General features: G+C 61.7%; 1 protein-coding gene across 10 annotated transcripts; it reads right to left on the bottom strand.

The window, feature by feature from the left end:
- Positions 1-763: 763 nt before the first annotated feature.
- On the bottom strand, positions 764-21,283 carry RNF157 (ring finger protein 157). 10 transcript variants are annotated; one of them, XM_057414608.1, is made up of 20 exons: positions 21,085-21,281; positions 16,471-16,589; positions 12,249-12,337; positions 11,374-11,520; positions 10,891-11,008; positions 10,713-10,779; positions 10,523-10,566; positions 10,111-10,158; positions 9,809-9,880; positions 9,108-9,267; positions 8,305-8,417; positions 7,502-7,728; positions 7,308-7,416; positions 7,010-7,121; positions 6,503-6,729; positions 6,311-6,376; positions 5,988-6,036; positions 4,446-4,556; positions 1,418-1,458; positions 857-992 (listed from the first exon to the last, which is right to left on the bottom strand). In XM_057414608.1, the coding sequence occupies exons 1-19, from the start codon at positions 21,170-21,172 to the stop codon at positions 1,418-1,420; spliced, it is 2,007 nt and encodes a 668-aa protein (XP_057270591.1). In that variant the 5' UTR covers positions 21,173-21,281; the 3' UTR covers positions 857-992. The 10 variants fall into 10 exon arrangements, with proteins under 10 accessions (XP_057270586.1, XP_057270589.1, XP_057270591.1 ...); XM_057414609.1 differs by having other exon boundaries at positions 6,503-6,699; positions 21,085-21,278; XM_057414603.1 differs by lacking the exon at positions 1,418-1,458 and having other exon boundaries at positions 764-992; positions 21,085-21,282.
- Positions 21,284-21,677: the final 394 nt, after the last annotated feature.

Raw genomic sequence — 21,677 nt, 5'->3', positions numbered from 1 at the left:
GGAGCAAAACCCACTTACGCTGCGAGGCCAGGGCTGGCCAGAGGGATGGGGCTGGAGGAGTGGGGCTGGAGGGATGGGGAAGCAGCTCCCACACCCTCATCCACCCCCTGCTACAAAGTGCGATGGAGAGGGCAGGCCAGGGGTGACACGTTTGGCACTTGTTCCAGAGAGAGGGCACAGCCCCAGCCCCGTGCCCCCCCCCACTGGAAGACAGTGAGGTTAAACTGGCCATGTCCCTGGGGCTGGTGACTGGGGGGGGGGGGTGTCCCAGGTCCCCTGGCCACCCTGCTCCATCCCCTGGGGAAAACAAACTCATGGGCCAGGCCCTAGAGCCCACGTGCTGCCCAGGGTGGAGAGCAGAGGGACAGGGAGCCCCAGGGGCACCATCCCCACCAGTGCACTAATGGGGACAACCCCACAGCATGGGGTCAGCGAACCTGGGGGGGTGCCAGCCCCCCATGAAGGTCACTGGCTTGCGTAGTGAGGATGCCAGTGCCAACATTCATCCTTAACCTGCACCCCTGGGCATCGTGCACCTCTGGCAACATCCCAGCACACCCTTTGTGGGGTGACCCCATCCCATGTGCTCTGCACACCGGAGGAGAGAGGCCTGGGGATGGGTGTGAGATGGCCGGGGGCAGGAGGGGACCCCAGACCATCCCCATCAGGGCTGGAGGATGGGAAGGTGCCGATGGGGGGACTCTGAAGTGATGTGGTTCTCAGGGCCCCGCTCTGCACAGCAGGGCCAGGCAGGAAAAGCCCACATTACCATCTTGTCTTTGGAAAAGCAGTCCCACCACAGGCAGGGGAGGGAGGTGGCGATGCCTGCGGTGCCCGGACCCCTCTGTGTGCATGAGGGGTGCGTGTGCCCCTGCTGAGGCTGAGCCCTCACACAGGGGTAGCCGCTGCCTGCTCCAGGTCCTGGGGGCCGGGGGGGCAGCAGGGCCGGGGCGCCTGCTGCAGCCGCACGTTGTTGTTGGCTGCCTCTGGGCCTGGGGCGAGAAAACAGGGGGTTAGGGGCTGCCAAAGCCACGGCAGCCTTGGGCATCTTCCCATGGGATGCAACACAGTCTCCCCAAGTGGCACCCACCTCCCCAGCCAACCCCATATTGGGTTTCAGTGAGGGCTAGCGGGTGCCTGCACTTACCTCTCCAAACCAGGGGAGCCCCTTAAACCTCTGATTTCTCGGGAATGCTGAGGGGCGAATGGGAAGCACAGTGCACCACGGCCGGGTTTTAATAACCCACATGGAAGGGGGCTGCCTCTGCCCACCCATGCCCAGTAAGAGGGCACTTACAGGCGCCCCATGGGGGCTGCAGGGTAGGCTGGGGTGTCACCCAGCAAGGGGACTGCCAGGGGCACCAACCCCCCGGGGTGACCGGGCACTAGGCGGGCGCAGGCTCTGGGTGTCTCGTACCTATTCCTCAATGTTAATGGGGCAGGAGTCCGGCACAGCGCCTGCGTGGCGGGAGAGACCAGAAGGCACATGGTGAAGGGGGGAGCAGAGTGGGACCGGGGGGACATGCACACGAGCGAGCAACCGGGGTGACTGGGGGGAATGAGGGGCTCGCTGCCCGGGAACAGGTCTGGGATGAGGACAGGGAGCCACCGACGGGGCAAGGGGGACGTCATGCGTGGGCTTGTGGCAAGGAGAACCGAGGGGGGGGACATGCTCGTGGCACAGGGAAGCTGGGTCCCCACATGCCCCACCTCGGGCTGCAGGCTCCTGGTGCAGGCAGCACCCTCCAGCCAGGGCAGGGTGATGGGCAGAGCTGGGGACCTGCCTGTCCATGGCCTGTGTCCCAGAGGTTACGTGGTGCCCTTAGGAAGGGGATGCACCCCTAAAGCAGGGCGGCTGCTCCCCCTCAGTGAGGTGAAAGCCCTGTGCCCAAGGCTCGGGGCAGCTCTGAGTTGAGGGGGGCCATGTGAGGGCACCCCAAGGCCAAGGCCAAGTGCTGAGGCTTTCCCAAAGAGGGAGCAACAAATCCCTGCTGCCTGCTGACGTATGGGAGGGGGCAGCTGCTGTTCCACTGGCTTTCCATGGCAAGCTCAGGCTGGAGAGCAAGGCATGTTAAGCCTGCAGATCCCAGAGGGAAGGGATAGTTAAACAGGACCACACAGAACACACACCCCCCAAAATCCCATTAAGAGCTTGACGCTGCATCAGTCACTGCAGCACCCTGGAGCACAGACCCAGCTCAGCTCAGCGCACCCTTGGGTGGCTGCTGAGGAGCAGGGTTGGGAAGCAGGATCTGGCCAAGGCCGTGACCACAGCCAGAGGATGCTCTGAGCCATGGGGACAGCCCCTGCAACCTGCTGCTCACTCCAGGGCTCTGCAGGGTCCGCAGGGACACAGGTCTGCGGGTTGGATTTAAACCTCGTGTCCCCAAATCCCGGGATGTGGCCTTTCCACTCCTCCCAAAGCCCTTTCCCACCAGCCTGAAACCTGCAGAGATTTCACAAGAGCTTTGAGGAACCCTGCGCCTTCATCCATTATAGAGAGAGCAAAACCCAGCCCATGGGTCTATCCAGGTCTAACCCCACAAGAGAAACTGAGGGAGAGACAAATAACAACAATAATGATGTCGTCATCTCTGCTCAAGGTGATTTTCTTCTAAGCTTCCAAGAAACCAGTGCCTGGCCCCAAAATAAAAGTTGCCCCTGTTCTTGCTGGCCCTGGGGATGTGGTCACATCCAGACCTGCAAGAAACCTCTGCCAAAAAGGACTATTTCAGTGCATGCAAACCAGCCCTGTGACTGCAAACCAGCACCACCAGCGTCCGACTGTGCCCCACAGGAGCTCCAGCACAGCTGGAGGCTGAATGCCCCAGGGCAGGAGGAGCAGAGGGACAGGGGAAGGAAGGATCTGCCCCGAGCTGAAGGGACAAACCCAACACTGATCGCAACCAGGAAACCACCATCACAGCCCCCGGGTGGCTGCTCCCCTCCGCTGCCCCGGCTCCCCGAGCTCTTCCCATGGGAATCCTGCTCCAAGCACCTTAGCACTGAGCTCACGTCCCTGGGGTTGTTCCCTCTGGCCCCCAGTGACCACGGGCAGCCCCAAAGCCTCAGCTCCCGCTTATCCCTCTCATGCTTTCCCATCCCTGCCGAGGGCTCCAAGCAGTGCACACGTGGTGGCCAAAGGATGGAGAGAGCATCCTTGGCTGGGCTCAGCGCAGGGGCCACATCCTGCACCCCAGCCCAGCGGGGGGACAAGGCCATTGCAGTCCTCACAGCAGAGCAAGAGTCAGACCCGTGCAGGGCTGCAAAGCTGCCCCTTCCTCATCCTCCCCCTGGTATAAGCGAGGGGGACGCGGTCGGGGATGGCTTTGGCCGGTGCCAGAGCTGGGGGATGCTTTGCTGGGACCTCCAGCAAAGGTAGGGGTGCTGCTGGGACCCCCCCAGACCGGTGGGGTTCAGCCAGTGGCTGCCAGAGGGTGATGGAGGGGACACAGAGCACTTGTGGCAGGCGCCTGTTCCTCCCCGGGAGCCTCAGCCATGTTTCTCCAGCGCAGAAACCACCAGGAACAGGGGAAGCAGCAGGAAAGGGAGCTTTCCGGAGGAGAGGGGGGAAAGAAAGGATTTCCCCCCCTCCTCCTCGGGGTTTCACACCCCACACCACCACAGATTTAGGCACAGGGGCAAGGTGGGGGCAGAGTTGCTTTGAGCTTGTCCACAAATGTATTGATGGAGACCTGGACCCTCAGAGGCCTTCATCTGGGCTTTCTGCCCCCCCGTTTCCTCCGTACACAGGCTGGCAAAGAGGATCCTGCAGCACTGAGCAGCCCCTGGGCCACACGAGGAGCGGGGTCACCAATACATTTGTCACCTTTGGGCAGCTCTGGGCAGGGGGGGACACAAGCGTGGGTTGGGAAAACCGTGTTGGCACAGAGCGAACATGAACTTCCATAGGGACAGGGGAGCATGGGAGGGAGGAGGGAAAGAAAAGAGGGATGGAGAGAGGGCGGGAGGAAATAGAAGTGGAAGGAGGGTGGAAAAGAAAGCATGGAGAAATGGGAAAGAGGGATGAACATGGGGGTTCTGCAGGACAGCCCAACATGACATCCCCCGTCTCCCCTCAAGAAGAGGAGGGGAGGCAGGTTGTAAGGCTGTGGATCACATCCCAACCCAAAATACTGCTGTGCCCAACACAGGTCTGGACCAGGCTGCAGTTGTGCCACACAAATGCTGTCACAGGGAGGGCTGGGGTACCAGCAGTGCCCTGGCCAAGGGACAACGCATCCCAGGGGGACAGATCACCCTGACCTGCAGCTGGGTGGCGACATGCCTGGTGCAGTGAGGACAACCTGCTGGGGGTGGTGGTGGTGGGGACTATGGGGATGGTGGTAGGAGAGGAGGGGGGGATGCCAAGGGCTGGGGTGATGCAGGGAGGAGTGGGACTGTCCCCCCCGCCCCAAGTTCATGTTCAGCAGACGGCCACTCACCAGGTAAGCAGGCCTCAGAGCACAGTTTATTGTCCAGCGCTTTCACGTGTGCGATGCCCAAGTCATTGTTATTGTCACAGCTCAGACCGAGGAAAGCGCCTGTCCTCGGGCCTGGAAGGGAGTTAAGGCAGTTAACGCCGCGGCTCAGCGCTGGGGCTCGCGGGGGCCTTTTCAGCAGTGGGGGCTGGGATTTCGGGCTCTTTTCCTGTCCCTTTCCCACCCTCTTTCCAAAGAAAACGGCATTAAAACGGTGCCTCCAGCTGGGAGCGGGTGAAGAGCGGACAATAACGGCCCCAGCTGCTCCTTTCCTTGCGCCGGCCGCATCGCAGGGCAGCGAAACAGCAACGATGCGGTGATGGGCACACGTGAACCCTGGGTTCACCAAACCTCCCCCTGGCCCAGCCGGGTGGTCCCCGGTCACGGTGTCACCGTCATCTCCCTCCGGAGCCTCTCCAGCACCATCAGCGCGTGTGGGAGCCGCAGGGATGCCAGGAGGAGGCAGCAACTGGATGCGTGGGGCAGAAGAAGCTGTAGCCAAGCTTTGCAGGGGGATGGAGGCCGTGGGGGATACCTCTGCTTCTGAGCATCACCTCTACAAGAGATCTTCCCCGGGTTCTGACCTGCATCCATCAGATGCAGGCGCTAAACCTCAGGAGGGATGTTCCCAAGTAAGTAGCCCCATTGCAAACAGATGCAGGACCACGTCCTAAGGAGAGAGGCCATCCTGCTCCCGGAGTTGTTGGGATGCCCATGGACGTCCACCACAGCCCCTGGTCGCTCCCAGTTGTCATATACAAGTCTCTCCATCAGCAAGAGCCTCCTCGAGGGCAGAGGCCCGTTTGGGGAACGGGTGTTCCTGCTTTCCAGCTCAGCTGAGTGTCCAGGTTGGATGGGGGAACTGCTTTGGCACATTTTTGCTAACCAGAGACTTGCAAACGTGGGATAGGGCACGCTGGGGGGCTCCCTATAGCCCAACAGAAATCCAAAGTGGCTGGTGGCCGATGGCACAGGGGTGACCACGTCTTTCCTTGGCTTATTTGAGCACAAGGGAGGAGGTGAGAGGAGCCCTCAGTGCACGTGTGTTGGCTCGTGAAAGCACATTGAGGGCAGGCCATAAAAGAAGTCAGGAAAGCATCCCAAAGGGAAAAGTTTTGCAGCCCCTTCCTATGAGAACCAGCCCAGACAGGGACCCCTAGGGGGGAGACCTTCAGAGGTGCAAGGAAAGGCTTTCCTAGCAAAGGGAAAATCATAGAGGAGCCTCTTTCCCAATGGAAACACCATTGGATGCTGCATGCCAACCATCACCTGCTGCACATCCCACACTGTGCTCACCAGGGTCCCCGCGGCCGCCTGGATTCCCCCCACCACTGGTGTTCAGCCCACCCATGGGTGACCCCACTGGGATGCTCTCCCAGCCCCAGCGCCCATGGAGTCACCCATGGGTGGCAGGGGGCAGGCAGGGGAGCTGGGCACAGCCAGCATCTGCCCACCGGTGACAGCCAACGGACAGTGAGGGGACAACAGTGACCAGGGTCCTTTTACCATCTTCCTGTGTGGGAGACGCGTCCTCATCCTCCAGCACGTCGTTGCCCTGTGAGAGGCAGAGAGCATCAGCAACCCCATAGTGTCCCACCACAGGAATGACATCCCTGGCCCTGGGGATATCCAGGGAGCAGGAAGATGCTCCTGGGTAGGGGACAACCCCACTGCCCCATCCATTGCCAGGGAGGCCTTGCAGGGGCACGGATGTTCCAGCAGCCCCTTTCCCAGCCCAGCGCCCAGCTTGCCCATCCGTGGGGCACCCAGATCCCAATGCCCCCCCCTGCCATGCTGGTGCCAGCCCCTCCCCAGGCAGCTGTGGGTACCTCGGCATCGCGCTCCTCGGCTGAGATGCTGACGAAGTTGATATCCGGGGACTCCACAGGCGTCGACTGTGGGAAGAAGGTGGGGAAGATGGAAAGGAAAAACCAGCCAAGAGCGTGGTGCTGGTGGGTTTGGAGGAGAAGCTCTTGAGCCTGGCGGTGATGGGCGCCACCAAACCCCCCCCCAGCCCCTACCTCTCCGTCAGAGGCTGTGGCGCTGGCACCTGCGGGCGAGGGGAGCATTTCCCCTTCTTCCTCCTCTTCCTCCTCCGTACCAGGAGTGATGTAGGAGCCGGACATGGAGGACACGGTGTCGGTGCTGAGCTGGGAGTGCTGGCTCTGGGAGGAGGCCATGGACATGACGGACTGGGCCAGGCTGCTGCTGACGGGCTCTGCGGGAGAGAAGGGGCTGAGCGGGGCCACTGGACCCCCCAGCCCACCCGTGCAGGTGGTCAGCACCAGGTAATCACAACGGGGCTAATGAGGAGGAGGAAGGAGCCATTGAGGTGTGATGGGTGGAAAGCTGCCAGCATAGGTCATGGGACTCGCATCCCTCTGGGTCTATGGGTGATGAAGCAAGGGTGATCAGCACCCCTATGTCCACAGCTCCAGCTCTATGGGTGACGAAGCAGAGGCTGGAAGGGGCCATGCAAACCCAAGCCACATTCCGATACCTCTCTGCTGCCTCACCATGGTGCCTACCTTCTGGGGACGAGATGGTGGAGGAGAGCGGTGTCCCGGTGCACGAGGACTGGTCGATGGCCCCTGATGATGACAGGGTGAAGTTTTCACTCTCCGGCGTCGCACCACACTCCTGGAAGAAGAACCCACGGGGAGGATGGGATGGGGGACACCGCGCAGGGATGGATCCATCTCCCCCAGGCATCCTCATGGATGGAGGAAGAGCCAGGAGGGGCAAACCGCAAGCAGCTCCCAAACCTCCCCAAACTTGCGGCCCTCCCAGTGCCTTGGGTCATCACCACGGCTCGGGAGCGCTCACCTCCTGGCACCGGGCAGGGGATCTCCTCCTGGAGACCCTCAGCTCCGACTCGGTGCACGACTTCTCATCCTCCTCTTCGGGCAGGATGGAGGAGTTCTGCGAGATGGACCTGCCCGGAGGGGGCAAAGGGAAGGGCTTCACTCCTGCCCCAGCCCAGCCCCCTGAGCCCCCCCCCCCCGGGCCCCGGTACTCACTTGGAGATGCTCCTCTTCACCTTGAGCCCCGGGGGGCCGCAGTCGGGGATGCGCTCGAGGGGTGACAGAGCCCGCAGGGGGGGCAGGGACCCATCATAGCAGGGCAGGGGCCCCGTGCCCGGGGGCTCCCCCAGCCTGCGCAGCGGCACCGGGGATGGCATCAGTGGCCCATTGAGAGCCTCCAGCAGCGACACGACCTCATAGCCCGGGGGGATGTGCTCTGAGGCCTGCGGAGAGACCAGGGAGTCACAGAGGGGTTGGGCTGAAGGGACCTTAAAGCTCCTCCAGTTCCGACACCTTCCACTAGAGCAGCTTGCCCCAAGCCCCTGGGTCCAACCTGGCCTTGAACACTGCCAGGGATGGGGCAGCCACAGCTTCTCTGGGCACCCTGTGCCAGCGCCTCAGCACCCTCACAGGGAAGAGCTTCTGCCTTATGTCTGTCCTACATCTCCCCTGTTTCAGTCTGAACCCATCACCCCTTGTCCCATCACTCCAGTCCCTGATGAAGAGTCCCTCTCCAGCATCCTTGTAGCCCCCTTCAGACACTGGAAGCTGCTCTGAGGTCTCCACGCAGCTTCTCTTCTCCAGGCTGGGATCAGGATACTCCAGGGAGAAGCTAAGCCCCAGGGAACAGACAAACTCCCTGCACAAATGAAAGCCCCAAATCATGGTCCTCCCACCCGAGTTAAAGCCCTGTTTTTGCAGTCTCTACCTGCAGTTTGTGGCAACACCAATTGCATTAAATAACTAAACCCTGGCCGTGGGGAGCTCGTGCATCCCAAACCTGCCCCGCGGGCACTGACCGAGTGCTCCTCAGAGTCGGAGGTCTGCGAGGAGATGATGGGGTTGAAGGCGGTGGGCGAGAGGGGCCCCAGCTTCTTCCTCATGGCTCGGATTTGAAGCAAGGCTCGGAAAGCTGCAGCAGCAGGGACAAGAGGTTGGGGGAAACCTGGGTACTGAATGAGACACCTCCCAGAACAGCACCCGCTTCCCAGGAGGGGCCTCCCTGCGCTGCACAGCATCGCTGCAAGCAGGCTGACCCAGAACCCCAGGGTGGGAGATGCCAGTGAGCTCCCAGTGATGCCAGCCCATTCCCAGACACTCCAGCCCCTGCCCAGTCATTCCAGCCCCAGTATGAGAAATGCCAGCCCATTCCCAGACACTCCAGCCCCAGTATGAGAAATGCCAGCCCATTCCCAGACACTCCAGCCCCAGTATGAGAAATGCCAGCCCATTCCCAGACACTCCAGGCCCAGTATGAGAGATGCCAGCCCCTTCCCAGTCACTCCAGCCCCAGTATGAGAGATGCCAGCCCCTTCCCAGTCACTCCAGCCCCAGTATGAGAGATGCCAGCCCATTCCCAGTCATTCCAGCCCCAGTATGAGAGATGCCAGCCCATTCCCAGTCATTCCAGCCCCAGTATGAGAGATGCCAGCCCATTCCCAGTCATTCCAGCCCCAGTATGAGATGCCAGCCCATTCCCAGACACTCCAGCCCCTTCCCAGATACTCCAGCCCCAGTATGAGAAATGCCAGCCCATTCCCAGTCATTCCAGCCCATTCCCAGACATTCCAGCCCCTTCCCAGGGCCAGCAGCCCGTGCTTACGCAGCCTGCAGATGGGGCAGTTGTTGGCCTGGTAGCGCAGGGTGTCAGCGCACGTGTTGCAGAGGCAGAGGTGGCGGCAGGGCAGGATGAGCGTGTCCCGCACGTCGGACAGGCACACCACGCACTCGGCGCTGTTGTCGCTCACCTCGTCCTCGGCCACCTGCCCATGGCACACACGGGACCAGCTCGAGCTCCTGCTCCCCAGCCCATTGGCACAAGGGTGGGTGCCCCGGGAGCTCCCTTCCCTGCCTGGGTCCCTGCTCTTGACATCCAACCCTGGGACCTTGTCCCTCCCTCCTGGAGCTGGGAGCTGGGGCTGGAGGCATCAGGCACCCATAGCGGGATGCAACCTTCACCCCATCTCTTATATATATAAAGCAGAGCGTGAGGCACATCCCATGTTTGAGGCTCGCTGTCCCCTCCGAAACCAGTAAGAAACAGGCATCATCCTCCCAAGGAGCCACAATGGATGGGGGAGAGGAAGGGGGCAAAAAGGAAGGGGGTAAAAAGGCTCCATCCTGCAGCTTTCTGCCCCCAGCAGCTTGGATGCCACCACAAAGTGTCCCCAGACACCTGCACAGCCCCAACAGCTCCAAACTCTTGCCCCAAACGTGTTCTAGTGGCTGGACCTGTGCTAAGGGAAGGGAACAGGGGCTAAGGGAAGGCCCAAGGGACATGGGATGTGGGATGCAGGCACATACCTTACAGTCCTGGGTGTTGTACTTGTTCTCAATGCCATAGATCTCCTGCAGGAGGTAGCTCACACCATCCACCTGCAAGCCCGTGGGGAAGGGGTGAGGGGCAGAGACAAGGCTCTCCCAGCTCCCTGATCCATCCATTTGCATCAATGGACTCAGGATTGCACTGGAAAAGCTCCTGGGAGGCAGGAGCAGGGCAGGTGCAGCCACTGCCCACACTGGGGTTGCTGCCCCTCAAAGCCCCTCGTCACCCTGGGGTGCGCAGGGCAGGAGCTGCCACCACCCCGGGACACCCGGACACTCACCACTTGCTTCTGCTTGAGGGGCTTCACGCAGAAGGTGCCATCACTGTGCTGGAGGGAGGAGAGCACATGGGTGGTACCGGGGCTCAGCACCCAGGGACCCCTTTGCACCCACCCTGGAGCCGTCCCTGTTCCCAACCATCCCCTTCTGCAGCAGTTTCCTGACACCCGGGACCAGGAAGCTGGGATTTCACATCCAAGGCTGGAGACTTGTTGGAGGAAGGAAGATGAGAGGTGAGACCGAACACCTCAAAAGTGATGCTTATATTAGGGGCTAGTCCCAGAATTTCAGGAGCAGCCCCAAAGCAGCCCCATCCCAGCAGCACCATCCTGATCCCTGCAGGGCTCCTCTGAGCTCTTGCTCCCACTGGGTGAGATGGGAGGAGGATGAGGATGGTCCCAGCATGGCACTTACCTTCTCGAAGGTGGCCAGCAGCACGTGGCAGTGCCCGCTGTGCTCTGCAAGACACAGAGGGATGCACAGGGCTTAGGGGATGGGCAGAGCCATGGCAGCATCAAGGACAGGCAAGAGGCTCTGCCCTGGGGTGGCATCCCAAAGCCAGCCACCGGACAAGCCAACCGCACACAAGGAACCCCATCCTCACCCTCTCCTTCATCCACCACCGCCTGCACCACCATGGGGTACACCTCCCGGTCCAGGTCGAAGCCCAGCTGGAGGGAGACAGCAGGAGAGGCTGGGTGAGATGGAGCAGGGATGGAGGCTTCACCCCGCATCCACAACCATACCCGGACCCCATGGGTGATGCCACCGGTGGGACCCACCTCGTCCTCGCTCCACTCGGAGGGGTCGATGGTGTGGGAGGGGACACAGAACTGCTGGCACACCCCCCGCTTGTAGTGCACCGTCTCGGACTGCAGGCTCGAGTCCCGGGGGATGTAGCTGTGCCGTGGAGAGAGGACAGAGTCAGGGTCCCCTCGGATCATGGGGATGCTGGGAAGATGGGAAAGGGGGGGGCTCACATCTCATCCCCTGTGGATGCCTTTGGGGCTGAACTAAGTCCTAAGAAGGGTTAAAATAACCCCAGAGGAGCCAACACGCGACAGGAGGGGACTCTGCAGCCCACCTGGTGGGGACCAGGAGGGGCAGGATGGGACAGGGAAGGAGGTGGAAGCCAGGGGAGGTGGGGACCCCGCTCTGCCCTCAGCAATGTGATGGGGGGGAGCGCTCCAGGGAGGAAAGGGTCCGTGTCCATCAGGAGGAGCCACACACAGGGCATGGGGTGGGGGGGGGCACAGGCTCCTCACCTTGCCACCCCGTTGTGGAACTCCTCACTGGCCTGGTAGTAGATGGTGATGGCCACGCGGGTGTCCGTGTCGAAGGTGAACTCCACGTTGTAGCGCACCTTGGCTTTGCTGACTTCCTCCCCCGGGGTCTTCACCTCCTCTGAGCACCTGGGGAGCACAGGGGGTGCAGGAGATGGGCACATCCCAGGCATGGCTCAGGGTGCCCCAGGACTGACCCCCTGGCACAAGGCTGCTCTTGGCACCAGTGGCCCCAAAAGGGGCTTCCCCATCCACCAAGGGAAACTGAGGCACGGCAGGAGGGTCCAGAGTACCCCAAGTGGTAGAACCCCAGCCTGGTTTGTGTTGGAAGGGACCTTAAAGCTCCTCCAGTTCCAACCCCTGCCACGGGCAGGGACACCTTCCACTAGAGCAGCTTGCTCCAAGCCCCTGTGTCCAACCTGCCCTTGAACACTGCCAGGGATGGGGCAGCCACAGCTTCCCTGGGCAAAGCCAGGCCTGCAGACCGGGAAGTGCTGCAGCAGATTCCAGCTGCAATCCCACATCTCCTGTCCCAGCCTCCCTCCAGCAAAGCCTTTGGAAGGTGGGGGAGGAACAAAAAGCACTTCAAAGGCAGCACTAAGCTCCTTTAATCCCACAGGCAGCCAGCACCAGCACCCAAGCTGCGAGCGGATGGGGCACATTTGGACAGCAAAAGCTCATCCCCTCTATCCACGGTGCGAGCATCCCTGTGCTCAGCATCCCTGTGCTCAGCATCCCTGTGCTCAGCATCCCCGTGCTCAGCATCCCTGTGCTCAGCATCCCCTGGAGCACCCAGCCGGACCCTGCCCACCCACAGCTCATGGGGTGCCCATCCCTGTTGTCCCCACAGGACTCACTTGACGAGGCGCAGGGTGTCCTTGCGGATGTTGATCAAGCTCCTGAGGGTCTTCACGGGTTCCTGAGGAGGTGGAGCAGCGTAAGGGAACTAGGACGAGAGAGACACCGGTGAAGGCAGACACACAGCGGGGTACAGCAGCCGTGGACCTTGTCCTGGATCCCCCATCCCCAACCCAGCACCTGTAAGCAGGGACCCAGCGTGGTCTGTACAGCCTGATGGGTGCTGACCCGCAGCTCCCGCTGGCACTTGGGTCCCAGGCAGTGTGATGACAGGGACATCCCTCTGCAAAGAGCAAGCCCCAAGCCCCTTGCAGGGGACAGTTTCACTGCTGGGACATGCACAAAGGGGCTGTTCCTTGTCCCTTTGGCTGGAGGGTGAGTGAGATGCGGGCACAGGGCAGGCAGGCTGATGCTGGTGTGTTTTAAGCTCTTGGTGCAGTGTGGAGCTGCTGGACGGGGCTGGGCAGGGGGAGGCTGAAGCTCCAGAACAAGAACAGCCAAGGAACAGACACAGAGTCCCTGTTTGGCCCTGGGGTGGATGGGGATGGGGTGGTGGGGTCTCTGCCATGCCCGGATCAGGGAGGCAAAGGGGTGACCAGGCAGGACCAGGCAGCAGCACCACAGGCAGAGGGGTCCTGGCATCCTCCAGGGTGACCTCGTCCTTCCTGGTCCCTCCTGCCCACCCGCACAGGGGCTACAGGGCTTGTGGGGAGAGGGGAGCCGGTGGCAGCCAGGGACACCCCCTCCTTGGCACTGCAGCCACCCAGAGGAGGGCACTGGGGAAGGGGTGCAGGACCCATCGCCCTCCCCTCCATCTCCCAGGCAGGATAAGCCCCATGAAGGGACAACACAAAGACGCATTGGAGACACAGAGGCCAGGATGAAGGCCCAGCTCCTTGGTGAGCTGTCACCGTGTGCCAGGAGGGCATCGGGTGCCATCGGGGATGACAGATGCTCACAAGACAAAGGGCTCAACTGCTGCCTTGGGAGAGGGAATGGGAACCACGCCAGCCTGCCTGGGTCCCCTTGGCCCCCCACATCACCCCCAGCTCAGGCAGTGAAGCACCCACTGGACCCCGATACTGAGGGGAGAAGACCGAACTGCAGATGGCCCCTGCGGGGAGCGAAGTGCCGGTTTCCCATGGCCCTGGCGCCCTCGCGTGGGAAATCCATCATCAGCTTCCCCATCCCCAAATCCATCATCACCTTCCCCATCCCCAAATCCATCATCACCTTCCCCATCATCAGATTCCCCATCCCCAAATCCATCAGCACCTTCCTCATCCCCAAATCCATCAGCACCTTCCCCATCCCCAAATCCATCAGCACCTTCCCCATCCCCAAACCCATCAGCACCGGCCCTGGGCCCAGAGCCCTGCAGAGCAGGATGGATGGGGCTGGGGGACCTGTCCACGACTCAGAGGGATGAGATGAGATGGGATGGGACGGGATACAACAGACAGCTTGCACGACCAGGCAGCACAAGCACAGGCCTGCCCCATCCCTCCTCCACCACCCAGCATCACCTCCCGTGTCCCACCATCCCACAGCGCTGCTCCCACCGGTGGCACTGAAAAGCAGGTTAAAGCTTGGGCCAGCCCCAGCACGGCTGATGGCACCAGAAGCTTTGAAGGTGAACCCACAGCCCCTCAGGATTGCCCCTGCTCAGTCATTAACCTGGTGTTAATGAACCTGTTAATGTGCACCTGCAGAATCCCACCTTGCAGCTGGAAGGGAGCAAGTGAGAAAAGGCCTCGGGCTGGAGCTGAGCCATGTCACGATCCCCTGCTCAATCCAACCTTTTGCTTCCAGCCCAGCCGTACCCAAAGCAGCCCTGGGTGCCGGCCCCATTGCACCACAGCACCCAGGGGTGGGTGATGCAGGAAGGGGTCCCCCGGGTGCTGGGCAGGATGGGGAAGTGCTGCAGGCAAATTTTGCGCTGCAGAAACATCACCGTTGGGCTCCTTCACACCCACGTGTGGGCTCTTTTTGGGGGAAGAACTGAGGGGTTTATTGAATTAGCTGCTGCAAGCCTGACCTGACATCACAAAGGGGCGGTTGGAGGAGGTTTTGCATCTCCGCAATTTAAATCAAGCTGAAAAACAACAGGAAAACCCCCTCGCTGCAACCGTTACCCTTAAGAACATCGTCCATGAGCTACAGCAACGTCTGGTCCAGGCCCCTTCTGCTACAGTGGAAACCACCCCCCAAGCCCTCCCTTGGGGTTCCACACGAGCAGAGCCAGGCAGGTCTGCACGGGCAGGGGAGCCCAGCGGGTGCCGCAAGAGCTTCCCCGCTCCTCGGCCCCTGCAGGGCTGTGCCCGCCCGGTGGCAGCCGCTCAAGCCTGCAACGCCCTTCCCAGCCCCTTGGGAACCTGTTCCCAGCTGGAAAATCCAGCTTATCCATGGAGGAGAGAGCCTGCACCGCCTCGGGGTGCTCCGCGCAGCGCGGCTGTGAGCAGCCCTGACACGGGGCTCAGCTCAGAGGGGACCTGGGACACTGCGACACCGTTTTCCATGGCTCCTTATAGCCAAGGAACCCAAACAAGCCCCCACCAAACAGCACTGGCCGCATCCAACGCCTCCAGCCCAGCCAGGGCTCCCACAGCAGGCAGGACACGAAAGCATCACAGCCAAGCAGCATCACGCCAAGTCTCGGAGGTGGTATCAGAGATGCCCAAACAACGGTGCCTGGACACAGGCTTGGACCAGAAACAACACGGACCCTCCCCAACCCCTCCCTGAGCCCCCCACACTGGCCTGACCTGGAAGCCCAGCCCCAAAACACCCCGGGTCCCCAGGGAGATGGGACCTTGGTGGCAGCTCTGCAGCCCAGGGGTGCTGGCGATTGAACCAGAGCGATGCAGTTCAGTCACCAGCGCTGCAGTGACTCTTCCTGCTGCTCCCAAGCTGCTCCTTGTCCTTCCCCAGAGCTTCTGCTGCCGGTGTCTGACCCGGGCCCTGCTCACTGGGCAGTGCAGAGGCTGCTGCTGAACCAAGAGGGTTTCCAGTGCTCGCTGCTGCAGAGGGAACCCGAGCGCTGACTCTGGGGGAGTGCAGAGGATGGAGAGCCCAGCACTGCCTCTGCCCACCCAGTGCTCACAGGGGGTTTGGAGTGCTGGGCACACTGTACCAGCGCCTCAGCACCCTCACAGGGAAGAGCTTCTGCCCAAGAGCTCAGCTCAGTCTCCCCTCTGGCAGGTTAAAGCCATTCCCCTTGGCCTGTCCCTACATCCCTTGTCCCAAGCCCCTCTCCAGGTTTCCTGCAGCCCCTTCAGGCACTGGAGCTGCTCTCAGGTCTCCCCTTCAGGAGCCTTCTCTTCTCCAGGCTGACCCAGCCCAGCTCTCTCAGCCTGGCTCCAGAGCAGAGCTGCTCCAGCCCTCGCAGCAGCTCCATGGGCCTTTTGGTACCTCTTCAGCATCACACAAAGACTATCAGAGTCCAACCTGACAACACTTTGTGCTCTCTACGGTTGAGGGACTACCCCTGCTAGAAAAGGAGCTGAAAGCAGATGGTGTGCCATCATATTTCATGGCCAAAAGCTGTAAGCGTCCTTGAACTTGTCCTGTCCTTGTCAAAAGCCCCCCTAAGTAAAGGGGCTCTCAGAGAGCAAGAATGGAGTTAAATGAGCCCTGACCCTTCACCATCTTCTTCACCAGCTGCTGTGTTCAAGCTGGCAGGTTTGTGTGTGCAAGCAGCCCTTGTGGGCTGGAAGAGTATGAGCAGATCCAATGACCCACAGCACGGAGCCGTGTGGGGCAGCACCCACAGTCACACAATCACCCAGCCTGTTCCCAACCATCCGCAAACCCATTCACCCCTTGCACAGGAGACAGAGCAGTGACAGTGGAATAGGGTGCCCAGAGAAGCTGTGGCTGCCCCATCCCTGGCAGTGTTCAAGGGCAGGTTGGACACAGGAGCTTGGAGCAAGCTGCTCTAGTGGAAGGTGTCGGAACTGGAGGAGCTTTAAGGCCCCTTCCAACCCAAACCAGGCTGGGATTCTGTGATTACATTGCTGTGGAGTGGATGCAGGCAGACTTGGGTTAGTGCCCAGTGGAGGACAGGCTGCAGCAAGCAGCCAACCCTCTTATTAGACATCAGAGAATCCACTTGGGCCACCCCAGGCGTGCTTGGGGGTGACAGCCAGCAGCCTCCCACCATCACACACACACAGTCACTATCACTTTGGGAAGGGTCACATCTGTGTCCCCGGTGCCCACCACCACGGGCCGGTTCCCCAGGAAGTTGAGGTCGCTGTTCTCCCCGAAGAGGTATCCCTCGGGATGAGTGGAGTCGAACTTCTCGCCGCCCATGATGAAGTGGTTGGCAAAGTAGCTCCCTGCAAAGCAAACACAGAAACGGGCTGAGCGCGGGGCGAGGACCGGCCTTCAGCCGGGCAATGGAGCAGCACCGAGCCACGGCTCAGAGGGGGCTTTGTCCCCAGGGGCACCTCGCTGGAGCCTTTCGGGCTGAGCAGACACAAAGCAGGTGGAGGGGAAGGAGGAGCTGGCCAGGAAGCGACCCCTCCCTGCTGCATCCCCCCCGATCCCGACCCTGCCCGGGCTCCAGTGGCTGAACTCTGGGAGGATGGAGCCGGGGTGGGGAGAGCTGATGCAGGGATGTGATGGGAGCAGGCTCATACCCAGGGCTGTGTCCCTCCCCTGCGCCCCTTTCCCTGCCCGGGACACCTCTGCAAGCCCCGGCCCGGCCTGAGCCACCCACGGTCACCTCAACCCTCAACCAGGGACCTTTGGTGCTGGCACTGAGAGCCCTGGGAGCCCCCGGGGAGCCGGGAAGGGGCAGCATGGACCAGACACGCAGGCAGGGCTGCTCCTGCCCAGCATCACAGACCTCGTGTGCAGCCAAGGCAGCGTGACCACAGCCAGACCCTTGCCACTGGGCAGAGCACGCCTGAGCCCAGTTCTGTCTGTTCTCAGCCCGCAGCCTTCCCTAGGAAGGGCTCACCTGAAGGAAGGAGGATTTGGGGGGCTGTAGAACCTCTAGAAGCTCAACCCCCCCTGCAAAGTGCTCACATTGCCCTGGTGAACACCAGGCAACGGCCAGGGACCCTTCTCTCCTTGCAGGGTAAAGCACAGAGCCAGAACACTGGCATGTCCTGTCCCCAGAGCTGGGAGCAGCCCCACAGGGGCCAACCGGGGCAGGAGGGTCTGGACTTCTCCTCGAGGTGGTAAAAGGAAGGGAAAGGGAGGGGAGAACAGGGATGGGGAGAGAAGAAGCACCAGGAGTCAGGAGAGGCAATGAACGTAGGATGGGCACCACACTGCATCCCGCCGGCCATGGGGATGGGGCCCAGCCTACACAACCCCCAAACCCAAGAGCACGGAGTCATCCATAGCCCCCCCAGGGACACTCCAAAACTAAAGCTCTGGATAAAGGAGCTCAAGCCTGGGCTGCAGCTCTGCTTGTGTGGACTGAAGGCAGAGCTTGCAGTTGGCTTCCAGCAGATGCAGCGACTGCCCAGGGCTGGATCAGGCCTTAATCCTGCATTTCAGAACCAACCCCGAGGCAAAGCGCGAGGGGAGGGGGAGCAGGGATGTAACACGGGGGCAGGAGGGATGAGAAGGGCTGGAGCGTTTTACCCCACGGCGCAGGGATGCCTGGTTGCAGCAACCATCAACCATCTATTATTGATGCCTGCTGCTTCCTGGTCCCATTTTCCACGTACATAATTTATAGGCAGCTCCCCAGGGAAGGACGTGGCCACGTGGAAAGAGAAAAGCCACGAGCAAAGTGCCTGCAGGGCTGCCGGCAGCGGCACGGCCGGGGCACCGCGGGGCCAACCGCAGCTTCTCCTGGCACTGCCTGGGGGTGAGAGCAGGAGGTGGGGACACGGCATTGAAACCTGCAGGAAAGCTCCTCCAGCACTGGGGAAAGCTGGAAAATGGAGCAGGGGCTCTCGGAGATGGCTCCAGCCACGGTTTGGGGGTGCTGGGGGCTGCCATAGGGTGGGAGCAGGTGAGGAACGCACCACTGCCACCCCATCGCTCTGCCAGCGAGCATCCCTGCGTGCAGGCAGCCTAGGGGAGGTCCTCCAGAAGCTTCACCATTAAACAGGAGCCTCAGGCTCTGTGCCCTGGGGTGCCGGTGGCCCCATGGGCACAGCGGGTGGCAGAGGAGAGAGGCACCTTCCCAGGCACAGCCACCTTATTATTGGCTAGTTATAAAGCCTTAACCAACACCTGTCCCCAGGGGAAGGAAAAGCCCATCCAGGATGGTCACATCGCCAAGGGAAAGCCAGGCTTTAATGAGATCTTAAACCCCAGGGGCCAAAAGAGCGTGCGGGAAGGGCTGACCAGGGCGGCTGCTGGGAAGCAGCAATAAACCAAGGCGGCCTGAGGCTCCTGGCAATCCACGTGTGTCCTGCAGCAGGACACATCTGACACCAGCCACTGCCAATGACACTGTCAGCCCCTTTGCCCCATGAGTTCCAGGGGTGAGCCTTGCCTGGATGCCCCAAGAGAGACAAGGACCCCATGGGCACAGAGCCTGGTGCGCGCTGTGTGTGCCCATGGCTCTGGCACTCAGTGACACGCATCCTGCATCACCCCCTAAGCCGCCACTGGGTGCTCCTGCCCCGGAGCACCCCATGGGTGAGCTGGCACACTGAGGCTTATTTAACTGCACTCTAACACAGGCAGCCAGAGCCAGAGGCAGCTGGAGGCAAAGCCAAACCCCAGCCAGGCTCTGCTGCGTCAGCCCTCACCCATCACTGTCCCGGAGCTGCTCCCTGTGCCATGGCAGTGCCAGCACCCTGGCATGGGAACCCCGGGACCGGGGTGTCACTGCATGGCCAAGCCCCTTGCTCTGCTCCTGTTCTCTCCTCCCAGTGCCAACCTCAGCCAGGGACAGGGGCAGGAAGCCAGGGACTTGCCCCAAGCCAGGCTCCATAAACAGCCCCCTTCTGCTCCTCCTTCTTGCCTTTACCAGCACAAGATTAGAATCACCAAAGCAAATCCCAGCCTTTGCTTCAAAATGCTGGTTTAACTAATCCCATTTGCCCCCAGCCTGGATGGGACCCCGGGATGATGCAGGGGAGATGCTCGCTTGGGACAAGACGTAGCTGCCCTATTCCCATGGGCTGCACCAACAGCGAGCCTGCAGCCCAGCAGCCAAAGCCACATCTGCAAGGAGAGAAGGGAATAGCCTGGGGTCCCACGGACGCCCCAGGGCCACGCTCCCAAAGCCAGTGGCTGTTTCCATGCGGCATTCGAGGCAAGAGGAGCCCCGCTGCCAGGGAGGAACCGGCTCTGCTCCCAGCACGTCCCCTCGGCTGCCAGCAGCGCCAAAGGCAAATCCCCGCTTGGATTAAGAGCCATAATCTCCCGCGGTCACCATCCTGCCCTGGCGCACCCCAGGGCACCCGGGCACCTCTCCCTGAGGACCCCAGGACCGTCCCCCTAGCTCTGCTCTCATCCCATCGGGGGGACCAGCCCCACTGAGCACCCCAAGAGCCCGGGCTTCTCCGTGACAGCCAGAGCCAAGCATCAGCTCCGTGTCCTCTGCAGCTGAGATGAGTTTGGAAGTGCTCAGCTGGGTGCAGTTGCTCCCCTAGAGCTGCACAGCACTGACCCCTCCACACCCAGGCAGTTCAAGAGCCCCTAAATAAGAATGGAGCTCAAGACAAAGCCCCTTAATGCACAGAGCCACAGCCCCTGCAAAGAGCAAACCCAGGATGTGGTGGTCCAGCTTCAGCCAGCATCAAGGTGACAAAGGCCTTGAATGCATGGAAAAGGGGGAGCAGGGGGAGCCCCACTGCTGAGGATCAGCCATCTCCACCCCGCAGTGTCCTGGTTAACCTGCACCTCCATGGATGTGCCAGCCCATTTCAGCTTCAAATTCAAATAACAGTAATAAATCAAGCCAAGCACAGGCTTTCGGGACAAGAACATGGGTTGTGCTGGCTGCAGCGCTTCCTGAGGAGGTCTTTATTTGTAATTAGCAAGTCATTTATCACAGCACTAACAAGCCAAGGGCTTACTTTATCCTATTAGCTACCAAAATAGTTCTCTATTAATAACAGCCCGTGCCGCAAGGATCCTGTGGCAATCCCTGCGCACATGCCGTGCTCCAGGTCAGCATCCTGGGAAATGGGGGTGTTTTGGAGGTGGGAAGCGCTGCCCACCCAAGGACCCGGCTCCGTCTCCTCTCCCCACCACAACCCCCCCAGCCGGCACCGCCTCATCCCGGCCCTTCGCAGGGAACACCGAGGCCTGGAGGGGAGGGACGGATTTCCCAAGGTCACGCACAAGGTTTGAGACAGGGCCGGGAGCGACAACGCGGGCAGGAGAGGAGCTTGGGGAAGGCGCCCCAGGGCAGAGGCTGGGGTGCTGCTCTGGGGCGCTGCTCTGGGGCAGGGCCCTGGGAAGGAGGGATCCCCTCCAATCCCTCCCACCCAGCCTCCCGGGAATTTAAACCCAGGTTTTCCCTAAGCAGCCAGCGCCGGAGCAACCGGCTACAAAAGCAGCTCCAGCCCCGCGCTGCAGACAACGGCCAAAATTATCATTATTATTAATAATAATAATTTATTAAAGACATTTAGCATCAACTCAGCCAAGTTTGGGGATGGGGTTCGGCTGACAAAGCGGCACCCAGTGAGGGGACCCCAGGGGTGACCCCATCCCTACCGCACCGCACGAGCACCACACGGGTAATTTCAGGGTGCCCCTCAGCTGCCTGCGGTCGGGGTTTGCTTCGGGGGCTGCAGGGACATCCCCCACCGGAGCAAGGTCGTGCCCAGCTCCCCTCGCTGCCCCTTTCCCCTGCAGCCCAGCGGCGGCACCGGGACGCGGAATTCCCCCCCCCCGGGGTCTCACCGGATCTCGGGGGGTATCTGTAGACGGAATTAGCGGGGACATCCACTTCCTCCACGCCTGCGTCTTGCCGGCTGGTCAGAGCCCCCATGGCCGGGCCGGGCCGGGCTCAGCGGGCGGGATGCGCCGGGGCTCCCTCCCGCCCGGGACCGGCACCGGGACCGGGACCGGCACCGAGGCTGGCGGCGGCGGCGGCGGCCCCCACCCGCAGCATCCTCCGCTCTGCGCCGCGCCCGGTACCGCCTCCGCGCTAGCGCCGGGGCTGCGCCAATGCGGGGCCGGGCAGGGCCGGGCTCCCCCGCCCCGCCCCGCCCCGGGGATGCCGTGGGGCTGGGGGACAAGTCCCCGGGATCACCCCAGCCCGGTGTCCCCCCCCTCAGCTGACACCTGCTCCTACCCCATAGCACCCGCGTGCCCCCGGTGCCACCCCCCTATACCCTTCACCTGCCCCCCCCCAGGGTCACCGCCTCAGCCCAGCCCCACCACTGGTGACACTGAGCAGCAAGCCCACCATGGGGACCCCCAGGGCCTGCCTGGGACCCCTGCGGGGCTGCACAGCACTCAGAAGGGGGTGGAATTAACCCCGCTATCAGTGC

This window comes from Pezoporus wallicus, unplaced genomic scaffold (assembly GCF_028554395.1).
Source record: "Pezoporus wallicus isolate ANWC-B61680 ecotype Strahan unplaced genomic scaffold, APGP_CSIRO_Pwel_v1 contig_7787, whole genome shotgun sequence".
NCBI classification, from domain to species: domain Eukaryota; kingdom Metazoa; phylum Chordata; class Aves; order Psittaciformes; family Psittacidae; genus Pezoporus; species Pezoporus wallicus.
Note: the sequence above shows the minus strand (reverse complement) of the source record. Positions and strands in the feature narration are given on the sequence as shown.